This window comes from Anolis carolinensis, chromosome 2 (genome assembly GCF_035594765.1).
Source record: "Anolis carolinensis isolate JA03-04 chromosome 2, rAnoCar3.1.pri, whole genome shotgun sequence".
NCBI lineage: Eukaryota > Metazoa > Chordata > Lepidosauria > Squamata > Dactyloidae > Anolis > Anolis carolinensis.
Window position 1 is genome coordinate 194593887 of NC_085842.1, and position 14539 is coordinate 194608425.

The following is a 14539-nucleotide window of genomic DNA, read 5'->3' on the forward strand; positions in this document are numbered from 1 at the left end:
ACACTCAGATCGGCTCTGCTGGGAAACATTCAAAAAGGATGTGTGAACAGTTTAAGCAATAAAGAGTTATTTGCAGGACTCAAGAAAGAGTTGTAAAAGGACACACTGATAAGGAATAGCTTTCACTTACCTTTTCCTTTTACAGAAGGTTCCAACTCAGTGATATTCACAAGTGATCTCCGTATCCCTTCAGGCTGGCAAGAAAAAAAAGTCCAAAGATTACTATGAAAATTTCACCAGAAATAAAATTAGTCAATTATGGCATTAAAGAAAAACTAAAAAATTGCAACCTGGAAACATGGAAACATTAATATCTATCTAGTTACTGGTAAGACACAACTTTATTCTGCATGGACATGTCTAAGTATCTGGCTTTAAAAACAATGGAGGAAATCAGGACGTTTTAAAAGCCTGGATCACTGTCTAGCAATGTACTTAGAATCACAGAATTGGACAAGACCATAAAGGCCACCCAGTCCAACCCAATGTCACATAGAAAAATACAATCATGGCACTCCTAACAGATGGCCATGCAGCCTCTGCTTAAAAATCTCCAGAGAAAGAGACTCCACCATAATTTCAGGCAGCATAGTCGACTGTCCAACAGCTCATAACATCAGGAAGTTCTTAATAATAATAATAATAATAATAATAATAATAATAATAATAATAATAATAATAATTTATTTTTCTATCCTGCCACCATCTTCCTGAAGGGGCTCGGGGCGGCTAACATGGGGCCAGGCCCAAAACAGAAACAAAATGTGACAAGTTAAAACCAAGATAAATAACTAAAAACAGTATCATCATAACATTCAGATATAAAAACAAATTAAAACACAAAATGCAATATAACACCATAGTGACTAAGTAAGGGGACAGGTAATAAAAAATGAACATCATCCATGGATGAAATGGGGGTGGTCAAGTCAAAAAGTGCATAGTTTCAAGACTATTAATAAAGTGCCTGGGCAAGTGTTGAAGCGTTACCTGAAATATTTTGGGGTAGGATAGGTAGGAGGGAAAATAAAGCGCAAGGAGACAGTATGTCAATGAGAGGGGTCTATCATGTTATTGGTTGTTCAAATGCACACTTGAAAAACCATGTTTTTAGCTGTTTAATAAAGGCAGACATTGTTGGGCCCAGTCTAATCTCCTTAGGGAGGGAATTCCAGAGCCGAGGGGCCACCACAGAGAAGGCCCTCTCCCTCGTTCCAACAAGTGGTGGGAACGAAAGGAGAGCCTCCCCAGAAGATCAAAGAGATTGTGCAGGCTCATAGGGGGAAAGGTTGATGATTAAGGGGAAACCCTTTTCCTACACTTTGAATCAATTACTCCATGTCTTAGTCTCTAGAGCAGGGGTCCCCAAACTAAGGCCCGAGGGCCAGATGTGGCCCTCCAAGGTCATTTACCTGGCCCCCACCCTCAGTTTTATAATATAATATTTTTATATCAGTTTTAATAATATATTGTTTATATATATAATATTGATAATAATCTTATGTTATACAATATAATACTAATAGTAATACCATATAATAATATTAATTATATGTTATATATTAGACATTATATAATAGTATAGTGGTATAGTTCAATATAGTAATATATAATGCTAATATTGTGTTATGCTAATAATATAATATATTGTATGTACATACAACTGCTCTGAGTCCTCTTCGAGGTGAGAAGGGTGGGATATAAATGTAGTAAATAAATGCAGTAAATAAATAATTAATTTTAGACTTAGGCTTGGCCAAAGTCTGACATGACTTGAAGGCACACAACAACAACAACAACAACAACAATCCTAATTAACTTGACTATCTCATTGGCTAGTAGCAGGCCCACACTTTCCATTGAAATCCTAATAGGTTTAGATTGGTTAAAATTGTTTTCATTTTTAAATATTGTATTTGTATTGTTCTTCCGTTGTTGTTGTTGTTGCACTACAAATAAGACATGTGCAGTATGCATAGGAATTTGTTTGTATTTTTCTTCAAATGATAATTCGGCCCTTCAACAGTCTAAGGGATTGTGGACCGGCCCTCTGCTTAAAAAGTTCGGGGACCCCTGCTCTAGAGCATCAGAACACAAACTTTTCCTCTCCTCAATGTGACAATATTTCAAATACTTAAACATCCTCAGGTCAATAGCTAGAAAAAATGGGGGAGAGTAGGTCCATAACTGCATCATGGAGAGTAGGTCCATAACACAAAATAATTTAAATTCTATGACTCATTCTATATTTTTATATAGACTTAAATCAAACTTCTATTTTAGCTACAAAGTTTTATGTCTAAAAAACCCTGAAAAAATTGGTAATTGTCAAGACCCAGGCTGCAGGGCACCAATAACCATACACAGAGGCCAGAATCTATCTAATATCTTTATTGAAGGAATATATAAAGTTAATAAAAACAAGTGTAGAAAATAGTCCAGAATTAGACCTTTCAGGAAAGGTCAAAATTAGTCCAAAGAAACAATGTCCAATATGAAATATTAAGGTCCAAAGTTGTAATCCAATAACCGAAACACTCACTTTGCCAGGCAAAGTGAGGGGAGATGACAAGGTCTTTTAGTCCATGAAACTTGAGCGAGGCTAGGAAGTAACTTGATTCTTGGAAAAACGAGGCTTGATTCAAGGCAACAAGGAAACAAGGAACAAGAGCAAGATCCGTGGTAATTTCTTGGTAAAATCCGGGAAACAAGACGAGGCTGAGTCTTAGAAAGCAAGGCAGGATTCGTGGAGTAAACAAAGCTGGGAACGAAGGCTTGGCGACAGGAACGGAGGCTTGGAAGCGGAGTAGCTGTCCACACACGCTACTCCGGTTGCTGACGAATTGACTCCGCAAGATCCCTTTGTGGGTAAAACACCTAAATAGGGTCCCGTTTTCCCGCCCAAGAGCAGTTCTCTGGAGAACCAGAAACGAAAGCTATTTTCTGAGTCCAGATGCATGACTCCCTAAACTTTCCCATGGGAAGCAGGCTTAATCAGCTGAATGCTTAGCAGCTATCCTAGCACTCCTGCGAGACGCCTGATCGACTCCTCTCTGTTGTTTACAAAAATCATGGCGAGAAAACACAGGAGATTTAGGCTCAGGGCTTGTTTGACAGACTTCTGGAAGACAAATCTCTTGCAGGTGCAAGGTTCCCAAATCTGGCTGGGAGAGTTCCAAATCTGACTGAGACGGTGAAAAACCCAAGTTTTCCTCTTCATCTGGCACTACAATGCCAGGAATGGGACTACATGGCCCATGACTCATCACAGTAATTTAGTGGTTAAAAATACTTGAAAACTGATTCAATACATTTTAACAGAAATCAGGCTCCATCGATAAACTTTGATGGACACTCAAGAGTGCAAGTCCAGCCAGTCTTTCTTGCCCCATTGTACTTCTTATGTATGGTTTCAAACATGTAAGAATTAAAAACAGCCTTTCATTTGTGTTGTTGAAGGCTTTCATGGCCGGGATCACAGGGTTGTTGTATGTCTTTTGGGCTGTGTGGCCATGTTCCAGAAGTATTCTCTCCTGACGTTTTGCCCACATCTATGGCAGGCATCCTCAGAAGTTGTGAGGTATGGATCACAACCTCTGAGGATGTCTGCCATAGATGTGGGTGAAACGTCAGGAGAGAATACTTCTGGAACATGGCCACACAGCCCGAAAGACATACAACAACCCAGCCTTTCATTTGTTGTCAAAGGTTTTCATGGCTAGGATCACAGGGTTGTTATGTATTTTCTGGGCAATATGGCCATGTTCCAGAAGTATGTGGGCGAAATGTCAGGAGAGAATACTTCTGGAATATGGCCATATTGCCCGGAAAACACACAACAACCCAGCCTTTCATTTGTAGCTGTTGACACTGGCAAAGTTGCAGAAATCTAAAAAGTAAACCCTGTCTATCACAAACAAGAAATGCTTCCAATGCATTTGATGGTTTTTTCCCCCTGCAGGTGTAATCATTTCCCATTTTCTACATCAAATATCAAACTCTTTCATCAGTGTGTCAGTATCTTGAAGGCATTTATTGCAATGTTCTCTGAACTTGTTAAAGTTGAATTTTAAATAGCCACACTTAATAGAGAGGAACACTTGCAGTTCCTGAACTACTCCCCTCTGCTTTATAAACCTTTTTTGAAGCTGACTACAGAAAAATTCCAGAAATGAAATATACCCATTTAGCCTATAATATTCCATTGATGTTGGTGAAATTGCCTGGATGTTGCTTTTACAAGTCTGCCTTGAACAGATGTGAGGAATCTTAACTTCACCCATAGACTCCACTACTGATCTTGTTATGTCAAAGGTTATTTCACAGATTCTGTGCACATCTCCCTGCAGACTACCGAAAATGTCCATATCTACTCACTGTAACGTTTTGCTAAGCTATTTTTATCAACAAAAATAACAAAAGAAAAGAAAAAACAACAGAGTTACATTTTCTTTCACTACTTTGACCCCCTGACGGCTAGGGCACATTGGAATTCTCACTGAGCATACATTACATTCTTATTTTTGAATCTTGGGTTCCTTCACATCACACAATCACAGCACTAGGATTCCACTTGAACCGAAACGGTTCCATCCTATGGAATCCTGTGACTGGTACTTTCACAAGGTATTTTGAGTCCTCTGCTAATGAGCTTCAGATCTTCCCAAACTACTGAGACCAGAATTCTACAGGATGTAGTCATGGCAGCTAAAGTGGAATCATAGTGTTACAACTGGATTGTAAGAAAGGATTTTCTGACTCTTTACCTCAACACATTGAAATTCTTACCAACCTGACACAATTTTAACTGGCACGTAAAACTGTAGTTTTACAATTCCTTTTACAAGAGTGGTGGTGCCATGCCAGGGTACAGCTCCACAATTGCATAGTATTGAACTATATGCTATGTAATCAATGCTATGCAATCATGAAGCTGTAGTTTAGCATGGCAACACCACTTTTTGGCAGAAAAGGCAAATGGACTTGTAAAACTACAACTTCAGTGATTCTGTAGCATTTAGCAACAGATGTTAAACTGGTGTCCAACTGCATTCATGCTACAGTGTCAACTGTGCTGGGGATGCTTTTAACTAATAGTGGTTTTTTATATCCAAGGTGTTTACTGCTTGGGTTTTAATAATGCTGTACTTACTTGGTTTTATCTTGTTTTTAATTATGTTGGTGCTAATCCATGACATGTGTAGTATTTGAAGGGCATATCCTGACATTGATATTTGCAGCATTTTAATGTTTTAATGATTTATATAGAGTTTTAATGGCATGTTTTATATTGTATTTGATGATCTGGCTTTTGCGTATTTGTTTATTTGTCTTGCATGCGAAAGACCTATGGTCTAAGCATTAAATAAATTTGGATTTGCTACAGTGTAGATTCACCCTCAATGTAAGGTATTTTAATTGTTCCTTTATGTTCCAGTGGTCACATGCTAAAAGGGCAAATAGGACAAGTTATGCTCCCAGTGGGTTTTTTTAGCCGCATAGGTACACACTCCATTTCTGCCCATGCTAATCCTTCAGATTTAGGCTGCCTGGCTAAACTGGCTGAGAAAGACAAAGTGAATGGGCAGAGTGACAAGGCCATCTTGACTGTAGCCTCTCTTTCTGCTGATTTCATGGGAGGGCCTGGTGTAATGCCTACCACAACCCAGAGCTTCTTCTTCACGCCATCGCTCAAAAACGTGTTCCAGACAATTGGAACCTGGCATGTGTTCTGTGCCACAGTGATAACACACCCGGTATCTGCACATGTTACACCTTCGGCATTAGGCTGCCTAGCTACAATGAAGGACAAGACCATCCTAGCCACAGCCTCTTTTTCTGCTGATTTAATGGAAGGGCCTAGTGCAATACCTACCACAACCTGGAGCTTCTTCTTCACACCATCACACAACATCATATTCCAGACAGCTGCTTTGACCTCGACGTCATGTAATCCCAGCTTGAGTGGGACCAAGACAAATGGGACTGCCGTAGAGGACTGAGCCCTGATAGTGACATCATGCCTGTAGTGCTGCTTGGCGGTGGAAGCGCTGCAGAAGGCTGGGTTGTGAATCAGTTCCACTCGCACCTGTGAACAAACGAGAGAAGGAACAAGTCTTTAAAAACAATATGAATGTTCAGAGGATGAGGGGGATGATGGGTTTCACAGTGAGGAGACTGTGAGTGCTCGGAGGGAATTGCAGGCAGAAGAGGCTGATGTTTTGGATTTTTCAGCTTGTTTCCAGGCAACAGGTGAAAATGAAATGACCAGTTACCTTGAGAAAAGGCCTTGGGAAGATTAGGAGTTTTTAAGGGAGAATAGATTAGACTCGAGAACGCAGGGTGTGAAAAGCAAACTAGATATTCTCAGAGGTTTTGAGATAAGACCCTGAAGTCCAGATGTGTGAGGCATGATGTCATGGGTGGCTTGGAGGACTTAAATTAAGTGGTTTGCTTTCAGGCCTTTTGTTACTAAAGAAGATAATTCTCCTGTTTATGATTCAAGTTCATGGTTCCTGTATTGTCAAGATTCCCATTTTATGTTGCTGTTTATACCTATATATCTTTGGAGAATTTACCTTGGAGAAGTTCCTATTTATATGTTCATGGATATATCTTTGAATTAATTCTTTAATTTTGGATTCCTTGGTCTGCTGTTCTAACCTAGCATTTTTGGATTATTGCTACTAACTCTGACTTTTGTGCATTGCATATTATATCTCTACTGACTCTTGGATTTGGCCTTTTCTTTTTTTATACACTTTCTTTAAACTGTGAACTGGAAGACAGACTGGAATCACTATTGGGGGGAGAATCATGAGGGGAGGGTTACCACTGAGTAGTATGAACACTGAAGTAATGACCACGAATGAGTTATCTAACTTTAAAGTGGATAGTGAAAACATTGAAATCACTGAAGATTTCCTATACCTTGATTTGCTCATTTACTGACATTAAGGGCTGTAATCAAGAAACCAGAAGACAAGGATTTTGGGTTGTGTCTACACTGTGGAATTAATGCAGACTGACACCACTCCAACTACCATGGCAGAACCCTATGGATTCCTGGGAAGTTGTAGTTCTGTAAGGTTTTTAAGCCTTCTCTGCCCAAGTGCTCACCAAACTACAACTCCAGGGACTCCATAGCACTGCGCCATAGCAGTTCACATGTCATCAAACTGCATTAGTCCCACAATGTGGTTGCATTGGGTTTGGAAGAGCACCTCTGAAGGGACAAGACAAGCTTCTCAAAAGTGTAACAGAAATTGCCAACTAAACAAAAAATCACAATTTTTCCTCCTCCCTGATTGAATGTCTCTCAATTACAAAGAGCATCTACACCAGGCCTCTTCAACCTGTGGCCTTCCAGGCATTTGGGACTCCAACTCCTAGAAACTGTATTCAGCTTATTCGATGGTCAGAAATTCAGGGGTCCAAAACACCTGGAGGGCCACAAGTTGAAGAGGCTCGATTTACACTACAGAAGTCATGTAGTTTAAGAGCACTTTAATTGTCGTGGTTCAATGCTAAGGAATCCTGACAGTTGTAGTGTGGGGAGACACCAGCGTTCTCTGCCAGAGAAGGGAGAAGACTTTTAAAAACTACAACACCCAAGATTCCTTAGCATTGAGGCATGGGCATTGTCATTAATGTGGACTGAAAATAGAGGAGATGCTAAAGCAAAATTTTGCAATGGGGCTAGAGCCAATAAAGCTGTGGCTTTTTTCTCCTCAATGTAATATTTATAAATGTCTCTTCATTTCCCCTATTCACCCCCTCCATGTGGCTTGCTCCTCACTGTTAGAGGTTTCAAAGCTTTATTCAAATTCCAAGGCTTACCTTGATAGTTTGCATTCCATAATTGTAGAGAATAGTTTGAATCGCCACCTGCTCATTCCTAACTACTGAGTAAGGCAGCCTTAGGTCAATGAAGAAGTTCTTCATAACGGTTATTTCATAAGGGTCAGCCACACAGATGCCTGTAAGGAAGATTGATGGAAAAGGAAGCATGAATCAAAAGCAGTTACGCATCCATTTTCTATCTTGCAAGCATTTCTTAAGAGTTTGCAAGGCAGACTTGCTGCATACTAACATTACCTCCATGTAGTTCACCCTCAGGACCATCTAGGATGCTTTACCTTTTGTTTCTGAAATGCTTACAGCCAACACCTCCCAGGTTGTGATGGAATCCTTCAGGTAAAAAGACACTATCTCGGATGAGATCCTAAGTACAAGAAGAAAGGTGCCATGTCAAATCTGGAGGCAGTAGTTACAGACTAAGGACTTCATCACATCGAAGCAGGAAAGTGTTTGGTAGAGTAGGTTTATCATAGAGCTCAGTCATACTCCATTTTGAAATGAAACTGTTGATTTCCTTACCTTCATCACACTGTTAAATCTGTCAGTGTTACTCAGTTGTACTCTGCATTCTTTCCATTCATTTTCCATCACACTGTAGAGATTTGGCCCTGCCCACCATCCCTCACCCGTGTTCTTTGTTGAAAAAACAACTTCTCTTTGAAATGTCAGCTGTTACGTGTCTTCAATGCCCTGCGCTTTCAGCCTAGCCCCCCCCCCCCCCCGGCTGCCCCATCCGGTAAGAAAGCAAGGAAGGAGGGAGGGAGGGAAAGCAGCAAAAGACTCTCCTCCCTCTTTCTCTTGGCTGTCCCACAGAGAAGGGTGTGAACTTTGGGAAACTATAACTCCCAGGACTGCATATTATGGAGTTATGTTATTTAAAGTAAGATCCAGTTGTATTCATTTCACAGTGTAGATACACCAAGAGAAGGTTCATGGACATTGGGAAACGAAGATTCCCAGGAGGGCTGGAGCCATGGCATTTAAAGTGGGATGCAAGGGCATTCATTCCATATTGTAAATGCACCAAGAAGGGTATGGACCTTGGAAAACTATGACTCACAGGACTGCACAGCATGGAGGCGTGGCATAATAATAATAATAATAATAATAATAATAATAATAATAATAATAAAAGGCCACCCTACTGGGATCTGCACGCATCATCCGAAAATACATCACACAGTCCTAGACACTTGGGAAGTGTTCGACTTGTGATTTTGTGATACGAAATCCAGCATATCTATCTTGTTTGCTGTGTCATAATAAAATAATAATAATAATAATAATAATAATAATAATAATAATAATAATAATAATAATAATAATAAAACAACAACAGCAACAATAATGGCATTTAAAATGGGCCCCTACACATTAAAGCTCTCAGATGTCTTAAAGAAGAGTTTTCACTTTAAAATCAAAAGAACATTATGTGTTCCAACAGTAATGGGATCGAGGTAAGGATAACCTATTTTGCAGGTGTGGCTTCAGCCTCTGTCTCCCAGTGGCTATGTAGCCAAAGCGAGGAGTGGCCTCTGCCTACATAGATATCCCCCCAAACTATTTTAAGTGACAACAACAAAAACATCATCTTGACAAAATGCAGGCTGGTGATTGTATCATCTCCTATCTCTACTGTATGAATTTTTACATCTTTGTCTGATGAAGGATCCAAGCTTGTCTGATTTACAATGAGAAAATCGTGAGCTCGATTTAGGTTCTCTCCTTTATCCTTTTTCTTGGATGGTCTAAGATTAGAGAATTCTGGAACAACACTCTCATTGATCTACAGTCAAAACAGATTTTGTATCCCTGGGTGAATTATGGGGATGAATTCAATTTGCTCCCAGACTGAAAAGTAGGCTGTTAAAGAGAGAAGGCTGTAGAACAGCTATACCCTTGATGGTTAGGAGCTTCTGTCAGTACTTTTGTTTCCCATAACCAGCTCTCTGGAAATTCAGTCCTGGAGACAATATCATCCTCATCCATGAAAAATTCTTCATGGTCACCTAGGAAAACATGAGATAGATGTCACTGTGATTATCTTGGAATTTGGATTTCTTCTTTAGAGGTGTGATATAGACTCAGAGACCTTACCTATACTGCAATATAATGCAATTTGAAGTTAGTTTGAAACTGTGGTTGCCAGACAGCAAATTCCCACAAAAATGCATGAAAGAAAGCCTTTAATGCCCATCAGCTGGGCTGTAGCACAGCTGGTAAATCATCAGCAGTAATAAGATCTGCGAACCGAAAGGTGGCCAGTTTGAAGACCGGGGTGGGGTGAGCACTTGATTGTCAAGCCCTGCTCACTATTTACCTAAGCAGTTCGAAAACAGCTGAGATGTAAGTAGAGAAATTAGGTACCACTAATCTAGCACGGGACATCACAAAATGTCATTGACCGGTGACCAAAAGGAAGGGGGAAGTCTTGATGGCTTTTCATCATAGAGAATGGAGCAGCAGCAGTGGCTGAATCTGAGCACAACTTCCAAGGCACCGAAGCTGGACTTCAAAATACAACATGCCTCCTTCCTGTGTGTTCTGTTCTGTTCTGTCTGTTCAAAATGGCATTGAATGTTTGCCGTGTATGTATACTGTGATCCACCCTGAGTCCCCTTGGGGAGATAGGATGGAATATAAATGAAGTGTTTATTATTATTATTATTATTATTATTATTATTATTATTATTATTGACACAATGACATTGTATGACACAGCAAACAAGATAGATATGCTGGATTTTGTATCACAAAATCAAAAGTCAAACACTTCCCAAGTGTTTAGGACTGTGTGATGTATTTTTGGATGATGTGCACAGATCTCAGTAGGGTGGCCTTTTGAAGTTGGCTGATGGTAATTTTGTCAATGTCTATTGTTTCCAAATGCCGGCTGAGATCTTTTGGCACAGCACCCAGTGTACCCATCACCACCGGGACACCTGTACTGGTTTCTGCCAGAGCCATTGCAGTTAGATCTTGAGGTCCTGATAGCGGCTGAGTTTTTCCTGTTGTTTTTCATCAACGCGATTGTCACCTGGCATGGTGACATCAATGATCCAAACCTTTTTCTTTTCCACAACTATGATGTCTGGTGTGTTGTGTTCCAGAACTTTGTCAGTCTGGATTCAGAAGTCCCACAATATCTTTACGTGCTCATTTTCCATTATCTTTGCAGGTTTGCGATCCCACCAGTTCTTTACTCCTGGGAGGTGGTACTTGAGGCATAAGTTCCAATGAATCATTTGGGCCACATAGTTGTGTCTCTGTTTGTAGTATGTCTGTGCGATTTTCTTACAGCAGCTGAGGATATGATCAATGGTTTCGTCAGCTTCCTTGCACAGTCTGCATTTTGGGTCATCAGCTGATTTTTCGATCTTGGCCTTAATTGCATTTGTTCTGATGGCTTGCTCCTGGGCTGCAAGGATCAGGCCTTCTGTGTCCTTCTTCAGGGTCCCATTCGTGAGCCAGAGCCAGGTCTTCTCCTTATCAGCTTTTCCTTCAATTTTGTCAAGGAACTTTCCATGCAATGTTTTGTTGTGCCAGCTGTCAGCTCTAGTTTGTAGTGCAGTTTTCTTGTACTGGTTTTTTGTCTGCTGTGCTTTGAGGAGGTATTGATTTTTGACTTCAATCAAAGCAGGTTCTTCAATTTGCTTTACACATTCTGCCAGGGCATGTTCTTCTTCTTTGACTGCTTGTTTTACTTGTAAGAGTCCTCTTCTAGGCAGATATAGCCAGTCAACATCACTGCGAGGGTGCAGTGAATGATGAATGGTTATGAGTTTTCTTGTTTTTTTGTCCAAATTGTCCAGTTCCGCCTGTGTCCAATGCCAGCAGTATATCTTATGACAGGTATGGCCCAGGTGTTTATGGCCTTGATGGTGTTGCCTTCATTGAGCTTGTCTTTGAGAATTTTTCTGTCCCTTTGTGTGTATTCTTTGCTGACCACAGTTTTCACATGTTGATGCTTGATGTTGATGCTTGATGTTGTCCAGCTGTAATATGCCCAGATATTTATAGGCCTCTGGCTGGTAACACTTTATTGTTTGGCCATTAGGCATATTATTACTATTATTATTATTATTATTATTATTATTATTATTATTATTATTATTATTATTATTACTGCTCTGTGGTTTATGCAGTCACCATCTAGGCCACAAATTGGTTTCAGTACTTCCTATATAATGATCTGCACAGTGAAACCACTGCCTTCAATACCTTTTGGAAGCTGCATTAAGTGTTCAGTGTAGAAATGCTCAAAGGTTGACTTTTTGGAGACTTTCCTATTTGAAGGAAGAATGAAAATGTGGCCTGGATATCATCTCACCATGCCTTGATAGTGACTGCTTATGATATTTGTGATGCCCATATTATCTGGTACCACAAGTCTGATATGGAAAGATTGTAACAGAATAACTAAAGTTTGTAACACATTCCTTCACTATTGGCCAAAGAACGGGCTTTGCTACGAAAAGAAGCCAACACAGTGGTTTCACAAGGGCAGATACGTCCTTAGGCAATGTTCCTTGAGAATTACTGTTCATTTTTCAATGCTGTTTCATAGTACAGTCTTTTGTGTGGGGTGAGGAGGAAGTGTGAAGAAACTCAGAAATTGTGTTGTCTGCAAGGGAGCAGAACCAGAAAGTGGCCCTAGCTCAACTGGACTGGCTGAGGACAAAATGGTGGGGGTTATCCTCTACCTCTCTAGGAGGTAAGACTGTTGGGGAGACAGAATAGTCAGTCTAAGAATTTTAAAAAAAGAAATTGAAGTTTCAAAAAAAAGAAAGAAGATATTATCTTGGATTTGAACATTCTTTTCTCCCACCCCACCCCCCCAAAAATAGAGTTCTGAAATTGGGCTGTGTTTTAGAATTGATGGTGTTCTCGATTCAGTGGAATTACTCCACTGTGGAATTGTTCAGGATTCTCATCAAAAAGGCTAATTCAATTCCATTCAATTCCTCTTCTATTTCCTTCTCCATCAAATTAATATCCTTATTATACCCTTGCCTTTGGAAGTCACAAAGAATGTATTCTCAGTCAGACATTTGGTCAGAAGGAATTAAAATGTGTGTTTCTTCAAATGTACAAACTAATATATTCTTTATGCGCATGCCTAAAGATTCTAAAAGTAAGTCGACTTTTTCCATGCCTTTGAAGTTCTCACTCCCCCCTCAACACTCGTGCAGCCTTTCAGCTTAGAAAATGTCATAGAGTTGGAGGAGACCATAGGGGAATCCAGTCCAATCCCATTTTGCCATGCAGGAAAACACAAACAACATACCCCTGACAGATGGCCCTATAGCCTCTCCTTAAAAACTCCCAGAGATGGAAACTCTGGACCTCATCACATGGATTGGAGCCCCTGGTGGCACAGTGGATTAAACCCTTGTGCTGGCAGGACTGATGACTTCAAGGTTGGGTTGCTGACCTGAAGGTTGCTGGTTCGAATCCAACCAGGGGAAAGCGTGGATGAGTTCCCTCTATCAGCTCCAGCTCCATGTGGGGATATGAGAGAAGCCTCCCACAAGGATGGTAAAATATCAAAACATCCGGGCATCCCCTGAGCAACGTCCTTGCAGCCGGCCAATTCTCTCACACCAGAAGTGACTTGCAGTTTCTCAAGTCACTCCTGACATGAAAAAAAATCACATGGAGTGTTTTTCCCATCATAGCACACTTCACCTCCATTTCAAGGAAGAAGACATTTGCCATATTCTGCCATCATCTGTTGCCCTTTGTCCTTGAAATGGAGATGAAACGTGCTGAAAGAGGGAAGCTCAGAACAGGAGCAAATAATTGTATTCAGAGCCCTGGCACGCACCAAAACTGTTACAGTAGAGTCTCACTCATCTAAGCTAAACGGGCCGGCAGAAGCCTGGATAAGCGAATATCTTGGATAATAAGGAGGGATTAAGGAAAAGCCTATTAAACATCAAATTAGGTTATGATTTTACAAATTAAGCACCAAAACATCATGTTATGCAACAAATTTGACAGAAAAAGTAGTTCAATACGCAGTAATGTTATGTTGTAATTTCTGTATTTACGAATTTAGCACCAAAATATCACGATATATTGAAAACATTGACGACCAAAATGGCTTGGATTATCCAGAGGCTTGGATAAGTGAGGCTTGGATTAGTGAGACTCTACTGTACTAATGCCAAAAACCAAGGGATATGACAGATTCGTCCGTGTTAAATCATTTTAGTTATGTGGAGGAATGGGTTTGCTTCCACTGCATTTTGTCCTTAATAGCAATCTAGACTTGAAATTGTGTACTTGCTTGCTTTTTAACATAACACTGATCTAATGAAGGGAAGGGAAGCCTAGCAGGAGGGGATCATGGCAAAGTGGTTAAAAATTGCACTGGTTTAATGAAAGGAAACACAGCCTTGGGATGGTTGCAAAAGGTTTACAGTTACACTGATCTAATGAAGAAGAGCACAACTTTGCAAGGTGAGGTTTAAAATTATACTGGTCTAATGAAAGGAAGGCAGGTATGGAAAAGACTTATCAAGACTAAGGGTCCTAAAATTCCTCCACTTTCCCCTCCAAATGGTCTATAGTAATCTTAGCTTTTGATATTGAAGTTTCCCCTGCAACAACGGATCCTCTGAAGATGCCAGCCACAGATGCAGGCAAAACATCAGGAGAAAATGATTCTGGAGAA

General features: G+C 40.2%; 1 protein-coding gene across 1 annotated transcript in view; it reads right to left on the reverse strand.

The window, feature by feature from the left end:
• Nucleotides 1-14539, reverse strand: part of LOC100567185 (complement C3-like) — an 80208-nt gene that overhangs the window by 39119 nt on the left and 26550 nt on the right. The window contains exons 17-21 of the mRNA XM_062971466.1: nt 9758-9869; nt 8139-8224; nt 7840-7979; nt 5876-6088; nt 131-194 (exon numbers count right to left, since the gene is read on the reverse strand). Coding sequence (XP_062827536.1) covers nt 131-194; nt 5876-6088; nt 7840-7979; nt 8139-8224; nt 9758-9869 — 615 coding nt within the window. The remainder of the gene's footprint in view (nt 1-130; nt 195-5875; nt 6089-7839; nt 7980-8138; nt 8225-9757; nt 9870-14539) is intronic.